This window comes from Diadema setosum, chromosome 10, assembly GCF_964275005.1.
Source record: "Diadema setosum chromosome 10, eeDiaSeto1, whole genome shotgun sequence".
In the NCBI taxonomy this organism is placed as follows: domain Eukaryota; kingdom Metazoa; phylum Echinodermata; class Echinoidea; order Diadematoida; family Diadematidae; genus Diadema; species Diadema setosum.
The window spans coordinates 10,333,421-10,356,765 of NC_092694.1; the positions used below are offsets into that span (position 1 = coordinate 10,333,421).

The following is a 23,345-nucleotide window of genomic DNA, read 5'->3' on the forward strand; positions in this document are numbered from 1 at the left end:
GAAGAGACTAGAGTCTATATTGACAAACATATCCTTTACAAACTTTATGGGGGGGGGGGGGGGTGGCTGATGCCTACAGTTTTGAATTATTCTGTGTTCACAAAATCGGTTCTGGTGCAAAGTCACAGTGACACTGTATACTTTTGCACCAACATTAGCATAGATGTTGCAACGTGTTCAAGTCGTATACTCACCATTCTTTTGATATTGACAGCATAACAGCACTGGACATCCCCACCATATACTTATTACCCCTCCGCTCCACTTTCCCCCCATAAAGAGCAAAGAAAATGAAAGCTTGGCTTGTAAAGAGTATAGAAGCGCTATCTATAAGCACAGAGAAAAGTTAATTCTTTATAAAGTATAGGACCTACATAACTAATGTGTATAGTGTATGTGTGTGTACAACATTATAACAACAATTAGTATACAACATTATATTGATACAAGTATACAGTGTCTCTTTGACTTGACGCTGTATCAAGGCTAGCTTGCATTGTAACAAAAAATATATATAATATGTGTGTGTACAACATTATAAGAACAACATACAACATTATATTGAAATATATACTAGTATACAGTGTCTCTTTGACTTGAAGCCAGGGTAGCTTGCATTGCAAAAAAAAAAATATATATATATATAATCACACAATTGTGTTTGTATGAGTATTGTATAATGTAGGCCTATTCTTTCATAATATGCATCGTATATATATAGGACCTAATACCAAATGTACTTAAACGACAAGTTCATCTTCACTGATATACATGTGGATTGAGATAATGCAGAAAGTGGAACACATCAGTGAAAGTTTGAGGAAAATTGGACAATCCGTTCAAAAGTTATGAATTTTTTTAAGTTTCTGTGCAGTCACTGCTGGATGAGAAGACTACTGCAGTTGATGATGTCACATGCGTACAACCAGGGAGGTGGTCTCTTCCCACCTCCCTGGTACAACGATATAAGGAAAATATAAAGAGAATTCCACAAAATTTCATTTTTTGAAAAAAAGTACACATTCCCTCAACTTGTAACTGATATTACTCCCCCTGCCTTCTGAAAGAGGCAAGTCATGTGCTCTTCTATTATGCGAGAAAAGTGAAAATATGTTGAATTTTCTTTATAGTTTCTTTATATGGTTGTACACATATGACATCACAAGCTGTAGTAGTCTTCACATCCAGTGATCGCGGAACTGAAACTTCCAAAATTCATAACTTTTGAACGGATTGTCCAATTTTCGTCAAACTTTCACCTAGATGTGTTCTACTAATGTTGCTGCATTCTCTCAGTCGGCATGTTTATGAAGGTGAACTTGTCCTTTAAGGAAGGCAGGCCTATATGCATCATGCAAACATAACAAATTTATGTTATCTACATTGCATCTCTAACACTAATCCATACTCCTTGTCCTCTATTTTCAAGGATGTCATAACTTTTCTACTCTCCCTCTCTCTCCCTCTCTCTCTCTCTCTCTCTCCGTCTGTCTATGTCTGTCTCTCCCTCCATCCCCCTCTCTGTCTCTTTCTCTTTCCTCTATCAATCTATCACTGATATCAAATCATAAAAAGTTTGTGTCAGGTATATATCTATACCACTTGATCAATTCATCAATCAAAAATTCACTCCATTCATCCACCTATTAAACACTCACATCTACAGTATCCATGAGTCAATCATTAACCAATGAAACACACTGAAAGGAAACTCCTAAGTCTCAGTAACAGAGTTTATTGCCAGTACAGTAAACTTGATATACAAACATTATCTTTCTGACCTCATTCATACATACAATGACAAAGTGCCCTTCAGGACAGGCCTTGCTCCTAATCTTCACCATCTGATTATCATCAACTCAGACAGAATCCTGACAAGGATTTTCTCTGTCCAAGCGTCATAGTTCAAAGGTCAAGCAAGGATTATGCAAGATCTGTTCTGAAAGCAGTACAGTCAAGTGTTTTACGGAATTTCAGTGGTAGTAATCATTTTTTTTTCCTTTGTAAGCCACACAAATAACATCTACATTGATTTTTGCATTATTCATCTGATTCTTTTATTTGTACATTTGAAATATATGAAGGGTTTGTTTGCAAAAACCGATAAGTCCATTTTTGAAGATTTTGAAGTACGATCTCTGTCATAAAGTACAAAATAATACCTTTTAAATGATATATTGCTCAATACCTATACAGGTATATTTTCTAAGTTATAATCAAAAGAAGCAAAAATTTTCTTATTATTCTCTTTGTTTTTCTTGACCTTTAATCGCAAATATCTCCATTTGACAAATATGGACTTATCGGTTTTTGCAAACAAACTCTTCATATGCAGCTACCCAACAACATTATCTTAAACTAGCATGACTAACCATTATCATGAACTCCAACAATTAAATACTATACTGGCAAGTTGGGAGTTTTATATTAGTCAAAATAACACTGGACAAAGGATAAAATGAGAGAAAAAAAAGAGCAGTGAATGACAGAAAGACACTAAGCCACTGAATTGACTGTTGATATCAACAATTCAACCCAAGTCTATAAATATGATTGCTATATGAAATTGAAAATATGAAAAAGTTACTCTTGCATACCAGAAAACGTGTGCTGAATGATGCTGTAAGACAAGACCATGAGAATATATCTTTTTTCTTTTCTTTTCTTTTTTGGTTTACTATTCTTCACATACCATTTTGAAGACTCGTAAACCCTTATTTAGAGTATATGTATTTGTAAGATACTCTTACATTGATTTGTGGTACCTTTAATCATGCCCATAGCTCTGTGTTATTGCTATCAAAGACTGCCAATGACACAAGACACATTATAACATGTTAATAACAGATATTTCAAAACTTCTTTTGAGGTAAAAGGGAGGTATTCATGATGGAATGCACAAAATATCACACTTGCTCAGATCAACGACAAAACAAAAACCAAGGCGTTACTTACTCGTCATGACAACAATGCTAAGCGAGCACAACACAAAGTGGGATATGGTTCCATATTTCCATATCATTTAAGTGTGAGAGTAATCTCACTATTCTGTACCCTTGCCTTTATCTCTCAAATGGGCAATGCAAATTCAAACAAACATGGAGGGCTCCAGAACACACAAAATGCATGCCACATATTGGGTCAATACTTTCCCAATTCCCTTCAACAGAGACAATGGTGCATAATATCATGCATGGACATTCCCAGTGACAGACAGTATTAACAGCTGATTTTCCTCTGCATAGACTTTATATGGGGTACATTGAACATAATAAGCACACACGCTACTTGAATTCTGACACGGAAATAGATGAACACAATTGTATCCTGGGCTTTGGATACAATGTATTGCTGAAAGTCTTTATACATGTACCACAACTGCACCTTTGCACAATGAACATACTTTGCAAGATTTTCATTCTAGCAAATTTCACAAGTCAAATGATTTTGTGTGCGTGTGTTAATTAAGAACTGACAAAGATATTGCTTCCTGTCACATAAATGGCTTGGATATCATTCAAAATGAGAAATCTCTATTTTCTTTCCCCTGAAAAGTCATGAAACTTCTTACTCATTCTGTCGATGTGGTTCTAGATTATAAATTTCACTGCTTGTAACATTGTCTTTACAGTTCCAATTTTGCAAAATGTTTTACTCATTCAATTATGGCATACTCTACAGCGGTATGTTGTATTCACCAATGTTTTTTTCCCCCTTTGCAGAATCAGGGTTACGAAAGTACATGTACTCTTTATGGAAGGCATTAGCCCTTTAGAATTTGGAGGGTCTTGCATCATCAACCTCGACTAACTGAAAGCAATAAATGTCAAATCAAATGTTAATTTTCTATTCATGGAGATTAATTTTGCAGATGAAGTGGCTACAGGGATAACAAACTGTTAAGAGCCAATCCAGATTGTAAGTACAGAAGAATATTGGCCACCGTAGATAATCAATCACTGTATAGCACACCATAGTAATATCCACGTAAATATCAGCCAAGAAATGCACTGCGCACAATAAATACATTTCCACCTCAAGCTATAGGTTGTTTTTGTAACTATCAAGATTTTCAAATTCTGTCAAAAACTTCAAAATCCTTGCTTAAAATTTGTAAATCCCCATACAAATCATTTCATTGTAAATGACATCATCCATTCCCCACTCATAGAGGGCAAAAGCAAATTGTTTTTGATCAAATGTCTTAATACTATAATTATGCTGAGGTCCGTTTTGAATGAACAATAATAGCTCACAAGTGACACACTCGTCTCCTGGACAGCAGTCTTGCAATACTGTACTGGAGAGGCACAATTGGGGATTAAAAGCTTGACTGTCCAACATCTATAGCATTTCAATGTTCACACTGACACAAAATCAGCATTAATAATAATTGATAGACTGATTAATTGATTGGTTGATAGATTGATTGACGATGAAGAAGAAAGTGAGCACAGGAGCAAAGAGCGAGAGGGAGAGAGAGAAAATGCCATGTACAGTTTATACACTGTTATCATCAGAGAGGTCATGTCAGGTCTCTAAAATATGGTTGTTGTTGTTGTTTTGTTTTTTTTTTTTTTCTGGCACCTCTTCAAGATTTAATTACTGGACAGCCAGGATGAAAGTGGAGAATATTTTGAGACAGAAGAGTAGTGTTCATGCAGAATTGTAGTTTTTTAATTGGGTTAACCCTTCCTGTGCCTGAGATTGTGGACAGTGTGTACCAAGCTACACGTGGTTTCTTGCCAATTGGCACTCAAGCAAACAAACGGTCAATACCTTACATTGCATCATCAGTGTGGAAAGAGAGCTCCCTTGGTCTATGGAGTGCCTCTGCCTTACTGGAAACTGATAAAAAAAAAAAAAAATGATTTCTTTCGAGCTATCTTGACGTCCATATAATCTGCATACTGGTATTCATAATGGCAGTTTTCACAAACACAGTGTCTCTATTTCCCATCAGTGAGCACCATCTCTTATTTCATTTGACACACGTCATCATTGCAGACCACTTCCTTCTTGGGCTCACCACCCTCGGCCCCCGATGAGGGCGCCTCTCCTGCAATTCCGAAGGCGTCCAGGACAGTTTGTAGCTCGACATGATCACCTGGAGTCTCCTGCTTGAAATGCAGCAGAACTTTCTCACCACCTTGTAAGGAAAAATGAGGGTGAAGTATACTGCAGTCTATTATCAAAGTGACTAAAACGCTTTGCATTGTCACTTTGCATATATGTGTATACTTTTCTTGTCTTTTTTTTTGGGGGGGGGGGGGGCTACTCTGTTCAATATTGACTTTCAGAATGGGACATAGTTAACCTCAAACACTTTGCAACATATGACACTTTTTCAAGGCTGCTTTGAGGCCACACAGTTTTAAAAGTAAATGATGAGTTTGATCACAAAATGGGTTAATCACCATTTTTAAACATTTTAGAGTTTCAAGTCCATCATCAGATAAGGCAAAACAAAACCTTCCCACTGATCCCTTGATTGTTACACAATAGGGGACATTTTTTAAGTTATGGTTAAAAATATCTCATATTTTCTTATCATTTTCTTCTTTTTTTTTAATAGGAGCTTCAAATCTCTATGGAGTTAACACACTTTGCTCTTCAAATATATTGCAAATGCATCTGAGCATTACTTATGTACCACAAACTGAGTTGTAGGAGTGATGTGAAGATAAAGAACAGGATTTGATGCATTGTCAAAGTTAATTCACTATCATGTGCCCTAGAGCAGTCATACAAAAAAAAAAAAAAAAAAAAGAAGAAGAAGAAGAAGGTACAATCTATTCTCATGATAGATGCACACAATGTAAATCAAGTAAATGTAGTAGTCACATAGACAGACCACCATGCTACCTTCAATTCAAGGTGTAACAATGCTCTGGCAATAAAAAGACCTTGCATCTAACATTTTGTATCTACAGGTTTGCAAGGAATTCTCCAATGATTTCCTTCAACAAATATCAATCAGAACATTGCTTCTGTATTACCTTGAGCCCATGACCTTAAACTTTCAACTTGTTTCAAATACTCTTGGTCGATACATTTGTCATGAAAACTAAATTAGTGTCATCTTATCAATTAAATAACACTGTATCAAATTATTATCATCCTTAATTTTTATTATCAAATTTTTACTATTATTATCAGTATCATTGTAAATCATTAATAATCATAATTGCTTTGTTTTGATTGTAATCACTATCATTGAGGAGTTGTGTTTAAATTTATTAAGTCTGAGAAATTGGGCGTAGTGCGTACCTTTGCTGACGAGAAGAGTTCCACCAATCTGAAGGGCCTCTCCCTTCATGTTTCCTTTGATCTTCCTCTTGTTAGCCTTGATTGGAGGACAGTGAAATGTTGATGGCATCAAAAAACTTTTTTTTTTTATGTACAAGTTTTCAAAGGTGCACAGCCAGAGAGGTAGAATACCATACATCAGTTTCAGAGCATGAAACAATCACTGGGACAGGAATAAATTTAACAACTCACTCTAAAGAGAATTTCAGCAGGAATATTTAAAATGGTGATCCAAGCAATACATATGTAGAGGTAGCAAAAGTACAACATCCTGCACAGTGCAGAATGAAACACACTTATATAGCTCACATTCAAATCCTACTGCCACGTGGGTAAAGAAAATTATCAGCAGAAATAATTACATAAACTTGCTATTCAGCTTCAGAGACAGACAGAAATATATGGTACAATGTCTCTTTACACATTGTTAAAATGCTACAGAGTACAGAACAAGCTGAAATTTGCATGGTGATTTCCTTTTTGCGAATTTCACAAATTGCTTAATTGACTGCAAAAATGACACACTATTACCATACTGTGAAATATTATCTCTTCCAGTGGTGGACTGCACACACCTGTAAATGCTGTCTAGGTCATGATGCATTCAGATGGGTTGGGGGCTGGGGCATCTACCATGCTCATTCAGTACAATGTACTTCATGCTGAATACACCACTTATTTGTATTAGGTAACCACTGAGTATTAAACACTCATTACTAGTATTGCCTCCTATACTCATTGTTGTCTATTTCCTAAAAGATAAATAAAAAGAAAAATTACAAGACGCTAGCGGCAGAGAAATTAACAATGCATGAAAATGTCCAACAATTAGCATTGTGTGAAACTGTTAGATACATTAACATTTCAGCTTGTGAATACAGAAATCCTTCTCTGGTGGCTCAACAGATTTATGACTACTGGTAGCAATATGATGATATATGGTTGTTTCAGAGTATATAATGTATATAAACAGACAGATATTTTATTGTTTGAAACGAAAGCAAATGAAGTATTGGTACACACAGCTCATTGTATAATGTGTAAGATACTCTATATTCATAAAAGAAAACAGTACAACTGCTGTTCAATGTGTTGCTGTAGTGAAAGTGTTTATTTTTTGTTGGTACCCAACACATTTTCTTTTTTCTTTTTGTCATCCTGAGCCACTAGTTACCGACTACCTACTGAAATTATTAAATACTGTACCTCTGAGAGAGTTGCCCTTGATTTTGCTGACAATGCTGCCTTCAGGATGCCAAGCACAGAGTACTTCTTGAAGCCCATCTGCTGGTACGTTGTGTGTTTTTGGTCTATGTACAATTCTGCTTGGAAAGTAGGCATAACACGTATGTTATACATTATCAGCACTCTTCTGTCAAGAGCTGTTGATATCAAAAACATACATGTAGTTGCAGAATTAATCTCTACTCATTTGCCTACAGATGACTGTCTTTGGGCCTCAAGTTCAAAGACTAATCATCAAGGGTCACTTCTTTACATCTTTAATTAGTGTATCTTATAATGCAATATACAGCCAAGTTATTCCTCTTTCTCGCCTACCAGTGCTTCTCTTCTGCCTTTCAAAGCAATGTAGTTTGGCTGGATGTAGAGCAATATACAATGTACTAACAACTTTAATCAAAAGAACCTTCCTACTATCCATCCTTTAAGACACAGAACTGTTGTAAAAGATACAACACTCATATCATCCTTCTGCATTTAAAGTCCATAAGTCATGAAGAGATCAAATAAAAAAAAAAAAGACACACAGCTACCCCATCAATTTCAAAACATTATACAACCCATTCAAAGACCAATTTCCACAAAATTACAAATGTACACATAATATCAATTATATATATCCAAATTTCAATCTCCCTGCATTTACCATCTTTATTTCCATTCTATTCTAACAACAACAAGAAAAAAAAAATTCTGGAGTATGATCTTCTGAAAAAGAAAATGTACAAGATTAATTACAAACACAGCCTGGCATACAATGAATATTTTCGGAAAGTAATTGCTTCATTCAAAACCCCCCGAACAGATCACACAAACGGCAATACTTTCGTATTAACTGAGTTGCTTAATAATTCAATGTAGAGGGGAAAATGAAGAATAGAGCTTATAGATGATATCAAGCGTGATGTGCATGAAATTTTCCAGCAAGGTGCAACAATATTCTGGCTTTAAAAGATGTTTTTCCTTCTGGGAATTAAGCCAATTTGCTTTACAAAACAAACGTTTAAATATCTATTGAAAATTTAGGGGAACTAAGCCAATTTGCATTAAAAACAGACATTTGAATATCTATGGAAAAATTTATGGGAATTAAGCCAATTGCTTTACAAAACCATTGGAATATTTATGGGGGAAAAAACATGCAACTTATTGACAAACTGCTGGTCAGGGCCAGCTTTCAGTAAGGAGGGGGGAAAAAAGGTCTAAAGTTGGCCTACAAGTACAATTCATTTTGTTCACTTCCCAGCCTCAAGATGGATCCTGCATGAATATACTTGTATAGTGCCCAGAACATATATGCCCTACAGCATACTTACCTCCCTGCCAAAATCCCCCATCCATGAACTCCTGGGCACCCAGGTCCTCGAGACCGACACCCACGAGCCTCACGCCCGCGTCATCAAGCTGGGGTTTAAGCGAGCTTAGCTCGCTGGCACCCAGCCGGCATGAGGGTCATCCAAAGCGGCGAAGGAAGTGGATCACACAGGCCTGCTTCTCCCACAATGACGACAATGCCACCATCTGCACAATAAAGATGAACAGCACACATGTCTTTGTTATAACTTTCACAGTGTATGACAATCAACCAAAAGATAATGATTCCACAAGCATACTGAACTTAAACTGAACATAGATTTCTATCAAAGCAGCTAGTCTTTAACCCGGTTGAGGAGTCCCCGAGTATACTCAGGCAGGTGTATTGGAAATGCTTATTGTAGCAAAATCAAACCGTCCTCAATGGGTTAAAAGGGAATGCACAGTGATTTGATACCAAGATAAATACATCATACATGTTTCACCCAGTAACAATATATTCAAGAGGATAGGGCTAGTTTCCTTTGACAACATAATTCACAAATCAATGTCCTTTAAATCATTTCAGTTAAAATTAAACACTATGGCTCCTATTACTATTACACTGTGACCAGCCCAAATGTGAAGCTTGATATCTGATCTGTGGGACCCAGAATGCGAAGTGTTCAGGCTCCCAAAGACCAGTTTACTGTAAATGGATAGATCAATATGGTCTCTTCACTGTGGGCTTCTTATCTGACGTTGGGACATGCATGGTCAGATATAAGAAGCCCACCATGAAAAGACAGATAAACTCCTCAAAATAAGTTCTGCAATTAAAGTTTAATATATTTCTCTTATACCCGTATTATCTTCATTAAATATGACATCATAAAAAAGCCTGATTAATTATCTTTTAAATGACACCTCACTTGCTATGATTGGGTGTTCTTTGGAATGTGCAAAACAGCTGAGAATGGGGACAGATCAAAAGTGAAAAGTTGCAACAATTCCGCTATTGACAATGTACAGTTTTGATGAAAAAAGGCCACTGGAATATTCAGCAATGCTGAAATGACAGCACTTTCAAAACTCCCATTTCCTAGACATTAGATGACTGTTTGGTCAACTTTTGGCCTTTTGTTTAATTTTAATCTGCAGATACTACTGCAATTCATGGATGAAGCCTGGAATCTGATGATAATCTCACAATGCATTCTTTTCAAGCACATATTCCTTCCCTGTGGCTGAAAGAACAAAACAAATGTGAATTATAGTACAGTTTGACATATTAAACACGTTTGCTCTATATTTCGCAACATTTCACATTTGACCTTTCCTCACACTCAGATACTCAGACTAGTCATACAGGTGCAATCCAGGAATATCCAATCATAGCAAGTGATGTGTCATAAAGATAAGTAATCAGGCTTATGAAGATAATGCACGTAAACAATTGTGTACATTATTCACGTCCAGCTCGATAAATAACATCAGATCAGCTCTTTATAAGATTTTGTAGATTATTGTCCTATTTACAGAGTCTAGATTTAGTGTCTACCACACCGCACAATCTGCATGAGCTTTATTGGATTGTCTATGTACGACGCAACCCGGCCAGTACATGTACTGGAAAGCAAATTGGCCTGCTGCCTGCACAGTATACAGAGGGCGGCAGGGCGAGACGAGAAGGTGGGCCGCGGAAGAAGGAGGGCTATTCCTGCGCCCAGTCGCAGCAGGCACGTCGTCTCTCCTCTGGCCAGGCAGACCCGCAGCTTTACGGGAGGGAGGTGGCGGTGGGACACTACTGCCCGGTTACGACCGTCACCTCCCTACTACTTGTAGCTCGATTGGCCACAAGAGTAAAATTCAGAGAGAGTAGAAGTCTAAATAAAAGAAAGAGACTTACCTCTCCGGTGGCAAAATTCTTCACGAGGTTACCCGCTATCTTAGAGAGATCTAACGCCGCCATCTCCACTTCGGCGAGCGTTTCTAACTCATCAGATCAACGGCAATGATCAACAGAATTACAAATTTGCCCTACTAGCTGTGTGTGTAGATATTGGATTAGCGCACCCGACTCCAAGCCCGTGTTTTTGTACGCGGTGTGCAAACGGCGGACACTTGTATCGCTATCTACTCGTACAGTAACTGCCCATCCCACTTTTTAGTGTAAAGCGTGCGCGGGATGCGCGCGCGCGGGATTCTCTTCTCACATATCACATGCTCTTGGCCACTCGACTCAGACATATGACTTTGTTTATCAATGACGTAATGGACTGGTTTCATTTCTCTATCAATTATATAACCGCGACTCTCTATAATCTACAAGCCGCGGAAAAAAAAGAAACTATTAATACCACTCTACGCCTTATACAAAGAATGACATAGAACTTTTTTTTTTCGTTTTTTTTGACAAGCCAATGAAATTTCAGGTCACCGAGTCTGACTGGAATGTTTGTTGCTGAGGGATAGATCGTGAGTCTTTTGATCACTGACTGAAAACAAACGAGATTGTTCCAAAATGTCTAATTGTGACCAAAGTGCACAATATCATCCCTGGTGATACAACGTGCCACCTTAATATAACATGTGGATTGAGTGAATGCCGCAATATTAGTAAAACACGTCGGAAAGTTTGGGGAAAATCGAACAATCTGTTCAAAAATTTTGAATCTTTAACTAAAATATCTGCGCAGTCACTACTGGATGAGAAGACTACTACAGTGTATGATGTCGCGCGCTTAGAACGATATAAGGAAAACATAAAGAAAATTTCACAAAACTTCTCTTTTTTTTTTGGAAAAAAATGCACACTTCCTCGACTTGTCACTGACGTATGCTAAGGGTAATATCACTCTCACTGCCTTCTGAAAGAGTATAAGTCAAGCGTTCTATTATTAAAGGGACTGTACAGTACTGGTTGAGGTGGGGATTCATGTTCTGAACTAAGCCTCTTATGAAATATGAAAGAGCATGTAATTTCAAGAAGGATTCACCATTCATTTGATGAAAATTGGTTTTCAAATGGCTGAGATATCCAAAAAAATGCTAATAATGAAAGGCGACATGCCACAACTTAATTAGGATCTCTTTGTCTCACCTTGTTTTTGGATATCTCAGCCATTTCAAAACCGATTTTCATCGAATAAACCTTTGATACCCCTCCAACTGTGTTGAGTAGGCCTATACCGTATCATTGCGGTCGCCATCTCCACGAAACCCTGAACGCTCATCACCAAAAATAGTGTTTTATATATCACCATAAAAGGAGAACATAAAATTGTGCTTATCCCTTATTGTTGCAGACGAACCTGAATATCACACTTTATGTACTCTACTAGCAGTTATTTGATACTGAGCGTCTCTTAGGGGGAAATTCCATCATGTTGCTTTGTTGAGCGTCTCCAATCAATCTGGTGTGAATATAAAAAGGTAGAAGACAACAAGATTAGAATTTAATGGACGTGATGGATGATTTCAGCAATGTATTGTTGCTAGGCCAGATTCCCAATCACATCCAAAATACAATGCAAGTCAGACTGGCTCATTTATTTGATATCGTGCACGGAATGTAACAAACAATACGTGGGAAAGACAGAAACATCCTTGTACACCAGATTCAGCAACACTAAATCGGAAATACTGAACTACAATACGCCCAACAAGCGAAAAACCCTCCCCTACACAACACACTTTAACCAGCCCGACCACTCATAATGTAAAGATCACAATCCGAACAAAATCCCGCCAAGTAATCCTACATAGAGAATCCTTCTGGATAAAGAAATTGAAAACACTGACCCCCGATGGCATTAACGTTGACCAATGAACCCTACATAGCTCTTATCCCGAACCCCTCACTCTAACTTCAGACTTACAGTAAAACACCCGTAGCAGAAAACTTGGCCATGATCAGACAGGACAAAATACAGCCCAACATACAGGTAAAACACCCTAATAAATTTCAGGTTAGATATATTGTGATTATCGAGATTTCATTTGTATATGTACTGATATATTGTACGATCACAAGATGTATGAATAAAGCTGAGTGTAATAAGTTCATGTGATTTGATATGAATGAAATATATAATGGTGTACAATGATGAATTTGGGAAAATGTATGAATCTGTGATTTCCGATATGATTATTTTTGACTGTATTTATATGTAATATAATAGATATTATCTATGATTGAATACTATTATTGTGAAATTCTGTTGATATTTATTGTATGATCACACGATTCATGATTACTGTTAAGCGTCACGAGTAGATCTGACTGCATGGATAAGAATGATATGGAAAATAGCGTATGGTGGATTTGTGAATATCTTGTGATGTTTTGATATGAGTATGTTTGATTATATTTGCAAAATAAGAGGTATTATGAATGATTGAATGGTAATTATTTTATTTTTGAACAGAATATGAGCACACGGTGCTGGGATGCACGATAACCACACGAGTCCCACGCAGGTAATTTACAAAAATTTTTGTTGTTTACATATTTGATCTAAGAGTTGATATATTTTGGAGGGTTGACGTTATTATATTTCGGTAATATACGAAATAGAATAGGATATGTTGATTTAGATAGTATTATATCAACCGGAGTTGTGTGGGTGTGTGCATAGGTGAGTGTGTGAATGTGAATATGTATATATGTGCGTATGTATGTGGGTGTGTGTGTGTACGTATGCGGATGTATACATATACGCAATGCATAGACATATGAATATGATATATATGTATAATGATTCTGTTTGTGATCATCATGCTAAGAATTATAAGACAATATGATTATTATATGGCAGCATTATGATATAAGAATTTATTTATATATTTTTTGGACATATATATGATGTTATTCTGATGATGATTTGAGGTTAGAGTGGATATTTGTATTGAATTGAATGATTGATTTGTGTATATAAAGGAAATGATTTAGAAGATTGGTAATATGTGAAATTGCATTATATATTATATGACACATCAGGTTATTCATATAATAATCGTTCTGTTGGTAGGTCCTGACGAAGGCCCAATGACGGGCCGAAAGCTTGACAAATAAAAGGGAGACTAAGATCGAGAGCAACGTCCCGCCTCAGTCCAATTTCTTTCAACTATATGCATCCAACAATGCGGCACCGCGTACGTTCGGGACCCAGGGAACTATTTCTCACATTATATATATATATATATATATATATATATATATATATATATATATATATTGTAGCGAACAACGGGGCCTTGGCACTTATGCAGACCGAGCCGACCGTCCGTTTGATCGAAATATACGATCACTCTATGAAGAGGATAAAACCTTAAGTTTCCCATCACTAACTTGTACGTCACCAGTCTACACCTTGCACTTCACACCATCTGATTCAACGGCACATTCTCACTCTCATATCTAATTCACCAAACACACTGACAAGTGAATTTTCACTCTCACTCCCGACGTCGTTTCTAGAATGCGTCGTTCTTTGACATCATTTAGAAAGTACGTCGTTTCCCGACGTCCGCCTTTGTACTTCGTCGTTCTGCACCTTAGTCCAGAAGTACGTCGTCCTCCGACGTTCGCACTGGAAGTACGTCGTTTGTACTTTTCATTTCCAAAGTATAATACTGTACTTCGTTCTCCGACGTCAGTTCTGGAAGTACGTCGGACGTACTTGTCCTTTCTAAAGTAGTGAACTTCGTTCTCCGACGTCCGTTCTGGAGGTACGTCGGACGTACTTGTCCCTTCCAAAGTACTGAACTTCGTTCTCCGACGTCCGTCCAGATATTCAGTTATCCCACGGTGCAGCAAAGCCCGCTCGAGAATGCTCGCAAGAGCTGCTGGACGAGTTGTCTTCTGCTGCAGAACCACCGGATGCCATCCTAGTCTCACCAGCATTCATCCCAACCAATACTTATCTTAAGGCCCGGTCCCACTGCACTTACGGATGCAAAGAGGATGTAAAGCGTACAAAAAATCTTGCCATCCGTTGGAAAACGCTACGAATCCGCTGTGTACCCATCGCATACGTGTTTCATCCGCTCTATCCATCGAGCATCCGTCCACTGTGATTTCATCCGCGCAAAAAGTTTTAAGTTGCTTAAAACTTTTAGAACGGATGAACTTTCCGCTGTGTACGATGTAAATCCGCGACATACGAGCAACAAACGTTGTATGTCCGTGCGGCATCCCTTAAACGTCCGCTGCATCCTCTCTCCATCCTCTGGGCATCCTCGCAACTCACATCCGCTGCAGCTAAAAACGGAAAGAGGGAGGAAAGATATGGTACGTGGAACGTCTTTACATCGTTAATAGCACGTTAATAGAAAGGATGTAAGCGTATGCATCTCGTATCTAAAGCATTTCGAAAGCATCCCCTCTGCATCCGCTCTGCATCCGCTCTGCACCCACTCTGCATCCGCTTTTTCTGCTATGCATCCGTTTCGCAATTATCTCCGGTAGCCCCTTCGGAGCTGTCATCCCCTTCCATCCGCTTTCATCCGCTAGGCTTCCGATGAACATCCGTTTGACATCCCCGCTACATACTACCCACGTCCGTTCTATTTCCGTTCTGTTACCGCCAATTTTCGCCAATTTTGTCAATTTCTGGAGCGGATGAAAGCGGATGAAGCCATCCCCGAAATTTTGCTCGTCCGCTGTGTCCTTTCTGCATACGCTTTGTGTCCGTCGGCCAGTGGGACCGGGCCTTTATATTGAACATGAATGCATCACAACTTCAGAGGCGATGTACCGGAACACCAACTTGTATAATATGTACATACTCACATTCAGAACTCATACCGTGCACAAGATAGGAGGACAATACTATCCCGAGGATTAGCCTCTCTTCTCAACTGCTTAGCACTGAGAGTATGAGCAGGTACGCTTGCGCATGTAGTACATGCATAAGGGACCTGTGTAACAATGAGGTAGCAAAATAATACTGCCTGTGCTGTTATTATAGGCATAGTTATTTATTTCCCCTAAAATCTCCTTATAATTGCTTTATTTTTACACAAAATTAAGCTATCCCTTTAAACTCTTCACAATTTGATTGAAATCATTTAAATCAAACATCAACCCCATATTCAGTCCCATAAGTGATCAGGTTTACTAATTAATCAACATTAATTGTCTAAAATATGTCATATTATGACCAACCTGTATACACACGTAAACACACACAATGCTAAATGTATATGTCAAACCTCCGTAACACAACTTTGAACTAACTGCAGGAATTATCGCTGAACTTATCATTCATACTTTTTATCACTATCTGAATCTCCACAAAAACCACTAATTGACAAATAATCATCAATACAGAAGACCAACTTAAAGGAACAATTCAAACACTCTTTTAGAATGCATAGCTTGTTACATGTATAAATCAGCACAAAGTAACCACGACTACATTGTGTTACTGAATTTATATCAACAAATTTCGCTATAACAGTGGTTTCGCACAAATTCCAAATGAAATGCACTACGCAATACACAAAATAAGTATCATTTTGTTACAATATATATAAAGACCACATTATTTTTTTTAACAGTGAATAATTTTAGCAACGTGTATTCCTAGGTATTTTCCTCAAAAATTTGCACATAAAAGCACAAAAATACACAATTTGTTGATAATAGCAACCTTATATCAGCAAGGGTATTTGTCTCTTTTATGACATGCCAGGAGATAAACTTTCAATAACTGGCATGGATACCAATATCTAATGCACCTCGTGGAATCGTCTTTTTCACTTAGAAAAGAACAACTCAAAACAGCAATAACTTGGAATTTATGAATATTACATTATACTAACTGCCACTTAAAGTTGTAATGAAGACGTTATCAACCTAGATCTCAACAGGAAAACAAAAGAGAATATACATCACTTATAGTCATAAAATATTCTCTCTCTCTCCCTCTCTCTTTATGTTACCTTTCACTTGAGCGGCCTTTGCTCTCCGAGCGACTCAGAATTATAGAATAACTGGTCTCTCCCATCTATGTGTATACATGGGAAGAAAATATGACGTAGTATAACTATTCAGGAACTCCAACCAAAGAGAAGACTCATCCCACCTTACACGCGCCAGTCATCCTGCGCACCGAGTGTAATGATATTGTTTTCAATATCAGCTCCATCAAATTCAGACCAAAGTGGTGAACTTGGATCCTTGAGTTCTTTAAACAGAAATTACTACCACAAGAAGTGGATTTTTTTTTCCCTTTGATTTTCAATCTGGCCGTCGTGCACGCGTACTCTTGTAGAATGAAGAAAGGAATCTTGGTGATTATCATGTTATTTGATCTTACGGGTGAGTAATTTTGTAATTTCTCTGATGGAATCGCTGCACAGATTTTGATAGGCAATTAATTGTGTCAATCTGCGTAATTACTTGTCCATGTTCCCCGTTTTTCACGTCGCTAGCAACTAAGCATGTTGGGACGTCAACTCTTTTAAAGGTATAAATTGTCATCCGGTGCTCAAACGTGTATTGTTTATATCTTTTATATGTCACTCCATATACTTATGAAGGAGAATTCATAAAAATCGAGTCTCAAAGACAAAGAAGTTTCTGATCAGATGAAATTAAGAACCTTTCATCATGTTCATGGGCGAATAATTTCACGTAATAACTGAATATTCGTAAAATTATTATGTCGACGTTCAACGAAAAACAGAAACTCGGATAAGAGTACAGTAACAGTGAAGAAGGACTAAATATGGTACTACATGTACATGTACATGTTTACGCCTACATAATGTGATTTGAAAAGCTGAAAATAATATATCTGGTAACAGGAAAGGGGTTGAAACATTGCCCTTGGGACAACTAGCCTAGTACCCTCCCCCCCCCCCCCCCCGGCACCACACACACATTTACACACATACTGTGAGCTATACACCCATGTGTGCTGTTAGGTACCAATTCATTCCGAAGGATGGGGTATGATGGTACATGAATTCTTTGTAGTCAATATACAGAACATGCAGAAAGGTTTGATTATTGATACATACATACATCGATCTATCCGGTTACGGTTCTGCCCTCTCTCCCTCATAAAGTACTTATCACAATCACAACTTGTACATTATAACTAACATTTGTATGCTTATTTTGAGCTTTTTTGTGAGTTATAATCGATATTGTAATATGTGCATGCTGTAATAGTGCGCGCGCACACACACACACACTCACACACGCACACACACACATACACGTTCACATATGGCTCCATGTACATAGGCCTACAGGTACACAAAACATGTCACTTGGATTTCTACAGCCACAATACCTCTCACGTAATAGATATCAGACTTATAGGATTTTTAATTATACCTTTTGAATGTTATACATGGATACTATAAGTGGACCTTAATTGAAGCAGGAACACTGAACAGATTTTGGAATTTGTGTGAAGTTGTATCATGTTTTACTGGCTGCACAGCCTATTAATCCTTTATTATGTATCCACCCAATAACACACAAATAGCTTTTCGCAAAAATACTTAAACCCTTTGCTGTGAGCAGGCTTCCGTTACACATCGAGTCAGTGGCGTAACTACGGGGGGGGGGGCATGGGGGGGGGGGGCACGTGCCCCCCCCCCCCCCATCCGCTGGTAAAAAAAAACAAAACAAAAAAAACAAACAAACAAACAAAGAAAACCTACCAAAATGGTAATTCAAGGGTTAGTAAACTGCTTTTGAAATCGACATGAAAGGATGATCAAGAAAAAAGATATTGTTCTAAGATTTCTTTTAACCATATAATTAAAGAGGTATTATAGTGAAACATTGTTCAAAAAGCCCGGAGACGACAAAAGATTGTGATTCAGTGTGATTCCTGGTTGGCATTTTGAATACAAGCAGGATGTGCGCAGTGTACTCAGAACATCGGAATGGCAAAAAGAGTAGATGCAATGTTGCGCAATGTGATGTTTGATAGGTTGTACACATTTGCCATCAAAGCTTGATCATTGATTTTGCAGTATTGCTTTACATACTAGTCTATATTAAAATGCCTTGCATTGCCAATAATAAGACTTGACCTTGGCTATTTCCTAACTTTTCCATCTATATGAAACACACACACTCACAAACACAAACAAATTAGGGGCTGCTCTATATAAAGTGCAGATTTTGGACATCCTTCTCCCGCTTGGTCACTTCGACGCCCCCTCGCTGGTCATACCTCCCCCAATCATAAACATAAACCGACACCCTTGACTACCAGTGGCGGATCCAGGGGGCGCCCGCCCTCCAAAGCGAAAAAATATATATGTAGCTACACACGACAGTTTTTGGACTGTAAAATGTCAAAATTTTCAAGCTCGCTCGCTTCGCTCGCTCGCATTTAATCGTTATGCAATTCTCCTGATGCTGCTGTCAGTAATTGCCAGCAGTTGCGCCCGGTGCGTCCCCTCCCCTTAATTTCCAAAGCGAAAAAATATAGCTACAAACGGCAGTTTGGGAACTGTAAAATGTCAAAATTTTCAAGCTCGCTCGCTCGCATTTAATCGTTATGCAATTCTCCTGATGTTGCTGTAAGTAATTGCCAGCAGTTGCGCCCGGTGCGCCCCCTCCCCTTAATTTCCAAAGCGAAAAAATATAGCTACAAACGGCAGTTTTGGGACTGTAAAATGTCAAAATTTTCAAGCTCGGTCGCTTCGCTCGCTCGCATTTAATTGTTATGCAATTCTCCTGGTGTTGCTGTCAGTAATTGCCAGCAGTTGTGCCCGGTGCGCCCAGGCCCTCTCCTTAATTTCCAAAGCGAAAAAATATAGCTGAAAACGGCAGTTTTGGGACTGTGAAATGTCAAAATTTTCAAGCTCGCTCGCTTCGCTCGCTCGCATTTAATCGCTATGCAATTCTCCTGATGTTGCTCTCAGTAACTGCCAGCAGTTGCGCCCGGTGCGCCCCCTCCCCTTAATTTCCAAAGCGAAAAAATATAGCTAAAAACGGCAGTTTTGGGACTGTAAAATGCCAAAATTTTCAAGCTCGCTCGCTTCACTCGCTCGCATTTAATCGTTATGCAATTCTCCAGATGTTGCTGTCAGTAATTGCCAGCAGTTGCGCCCGGTGCGCCCCCTCTCCTTAATTTCCAAATCGAAAAAATATAGCTACAAAAACGGCAGATTTGGGACTGTAAAATGTCAAAATTTTCAAGCTCGCTCGCTTCGCTCGCTCGCATTAACTACTAATCGCTATGCAATTCTCCTGATGTTGCTGTCAGTAATTGCCAGCAGTTGCGCCCGATGCGCCCCCTCCCCTTAATTTCCAAAGCGAAAAAATATACCTAAAAACGGCAGTTTTGGGAACATAAAATGTCAAAATTTTCAAGCTCGCTCGCATTTTGATTTTAACCGTTATATGCCATTCTCTTGATTATTATTATTACTGCCATTAATTGCCAGCAGTTGCACCCGGTGCGCGCCCCCCCCCCCTTAATTTCCAAAGCGAAAAATTATAGCTACAAACGGCAGTTTGGGGACTGTAAAATGTTAAAATTTTCAAGCTCGCTCGCTTCGCTCGCTCGCATTTACTCGTTATGCCATTCTCGTGACGTTACTGCCAGCAACTGCCAGCAGTTACGCCCGGTGCAACCCCCTTAATTTCCAAAGCAAACTATATATATATATATGAAGAGTTTGTTTGCAAAAACCGATAAGTCCATTTTTGAAGATTTTGAAGTACGGTCTCTGTCATAAAGTACAAAATAATACCTTTTAAATGATATATTGGTCACTACATATAAAGGTACATTTTTGAAGTTATGGTCAAAAGAAGCAAAAATTTTCTTATTATTCTCTTTATTTTTCTTGACCTTTAATCGCAAATATCTCCATTTGACAAATATGGACTTATCGGTTTTTGCAAACAAACTCTTCATATATATATGTATATATATATATATGTATATATATATATATATACATACATATATTCTTATATATAGCTACAAACGGCAGTTTGGGGACTGTATAAAAATGTCAAAATTTTCAAGCTCGCTCGCTCCGCTCGCTCGCATCTAATTGTTACGTTATGCAATTCTGATGTTGCTGCCATGAGGTGCCCCCCCCCCCCAATGTCTTGACCCACGGTACGCCACTGCATCGAGTCATGCATCATGCGTACTTTATGATAGACTAAAGCATTCAATTATGTTTGATGTTTGTATGAAAGAAATACATGTCAAAATCTGGTCAGTTAAGCAAACATAAATGTGATTGAAAAGTGTACGATGTGAATTAGGTTCATGTAACTAATATAAGTAAGCCTTAGTCTATATGATGTATGACTTGATGTGTAATCGCCAGGGCTAATGGCACCTAAATCATAAGCATGAACTGTATGTTTTATGTGACACCATAAAGTTGATTTTTTTTTTTTTTTTTGGGGGGGGGGGAATCTTCAGAAATGAGGAGTTGACAAGAGTGCTGATCGCAGGAGAACAGAAGAACACATTGCCTCAGGCTGCATTTCATTCATATGGAAATTTGATGTTCCAACTTTGTGTTTAATACCCAGTGTTATTAGCAACTTAACCATGCTCTGTTTCCAGTATGTGACACCATAAAGTTGAGTTCTGTTCGTGAGGCACTGGGGAGATAAAGATGAAGTATCTCCAGAAGTGAGAAGTTGACAAAAGTACTGATATGAAGAGAACACAACATCATGTTAATACGCCCAGCCTGCATATAATGAGGGTTTTTTATACTTGAGTAGAGGATGATTAATCAGCCCGTTAAAATCTAAACATTTCCTGGGTTCACTTTCCTTCCGCAAAGCAATGAAATGTCGGTTAGATCTACAGTAATAACGATAATACATAGGCTGACAACGTCATATAGGAAATTACATGACTAACAAAAAACCACCAAAAATTACAAGGCAAAAACAACTTTGCGTTTAAAATGACCGTGTATACGCACAGCAGTTGTTATGGTTCTCCTACTCGAATATTATTGTTGAGTGATTCTCTTTCCGGGCGATCAGGCTATCCAGCCAAAATGCACCAAATTCCAGATTCGCAATTATTCCAATATCTGCTACTCTCAACTCTCCAATTTGGAGAGTCGGTTAGCCTGATCCTGAATGTTCAGCAATAGTATGCGGCATCTGAATTTGACCCCTTAACATCTCATATTTATACATTTATCATACCATAGCTATAGGCCTCCATTAATATAAGTCAGGTGAGATGACTTCTTGGGAAGTGTTTGAAGAATACTGCTCCATTTCCTTTTTGGTCGGAAGTTTTGGCTGTTAAGCTTCCTGAACCATTTTGTTTTGCATTGGTCAAGCCTCCGCCTGACGTTCCTATCCACGGAAACCAAGAATTCTTTGAACTTGTCCTGCCTTGCTCAAACTGTAAACTTGTGCTGTAACGTCCTTCATGACGTCAACATTCCAGACAGTATAGAGCATTCCATCAGGGTTGTCCTTTCCCCGTATTTAATCACATAATCAGGGTATATTCTTCTGGAAACATCTATTTCCCTTCATTGAGCTGACGATAGGTTTTGTGCTTTTAAAACTTTGTTTTTCCGAAAATTTATGGGTATAAAAAATGATTCCAATGAACACAAACAAACAATTTCAAGACGTGAATACATAGTTTTGGCGGACGATTTATTCTAGATTGACAACAGATTATACACCAATTTCCTGAAAAGTGCACACAGTTTGCCTATAGATACGTAAATCCCACTGGGCTGCATACACATTTAGTGACGTCGCCGATTTTGCACTTTTCGTAGCCGCATCGAACTTTTTCCAGTGCTCAAATTTGGCAAAATAAAGATTCTTACATTCAAAGCAGAGACAACTTTATTGTATGATTTATGTCAGAAATTAATCCAATAACATTAAACGATGGAAAACAGTCAAGTTATATGATATCATTTCCTATGAATTTCTTCTTCAAAGACGTAATGTTTATTTCTTACAATATTTACATTATAGTGATGAAAATATAAGGATGGATGGGAAGCAAAATATCATGTGATTGAAGAAGTTCATCGTCGCTGATCAAAAAACAAGCTTAAAGTAAAAGTTCACCAAAAATATGTGGGGATTGAGTGACTACAGAAGTAGAAAACATCAGTAAACGTTTGAGGGAAATGGAATAATCAGTTCAAAAGCTATGAACTTTCAAAGTCTTTGCGAAGAGCAATTTCTGAATAGGAAGACTACGACACTTTGTGACGTCTAAAACGAAGAACGATACAAGGAAAAAGAAATTCTACATAATCTCACTTTTCTAGCAAAACAAGAGAGCACAATACGTGCCTCTTTCAGAGAGCCAGGGAAATAATCATCCCTAGCGTAGAGTGCTGGCAACAAGACGATGGAATACTTTTTACTAAAAAGTGCATTTTGTGGAATTCTCTCAATTTTATCTCCATGCCGTTCTTCATAATAAATTAACGTGACATGACAAACTGTAGAGTAGTCTTGTCATCCGGTGGAGCCAGAACTGAAA

At 38.0% G+C, this 23,345-nt stretch overlaps 2 protein-coding genes across 2 annotated transcripts in view; one reads left to right on the forward strand and one right to left on the reverse strand.

Moving 5' to 3' along the window:
• Positions 1–23,345, forward strand: part of LOC140234334 (small ribosomal subunit protein eS7-like) — a 463,926-nt gene that overhangs the window by 11,599 nt on the left and 428,982 nt on the right. The window lies entirely within an intron of this gene.
• LOC140234131 (prostamide/prostaglandin F synthase-like) lies at positions 1,720–10,904 on the reverse strand. The gene is made up of 5 exons (XM_072314205.1): positions 10,754–10,904; positions 8,868–9,072; positions 7,516–7,631; positions 6,271–6,346; positions 1,720–5,149 (listed from the first exon to the last, which is right to left on the reverse strand). The coding sequence occupies exons 1-5, from the start codon at positions 10,814–10,816 to the stop codon at positions 4,977–4,979; spliced, it is 633 nt and encodes a 210-aa protein (XP_072170306.1). The 5' UTR covers positions 10,817–10,904; the 3' UTR covers positions 1,720–4,976.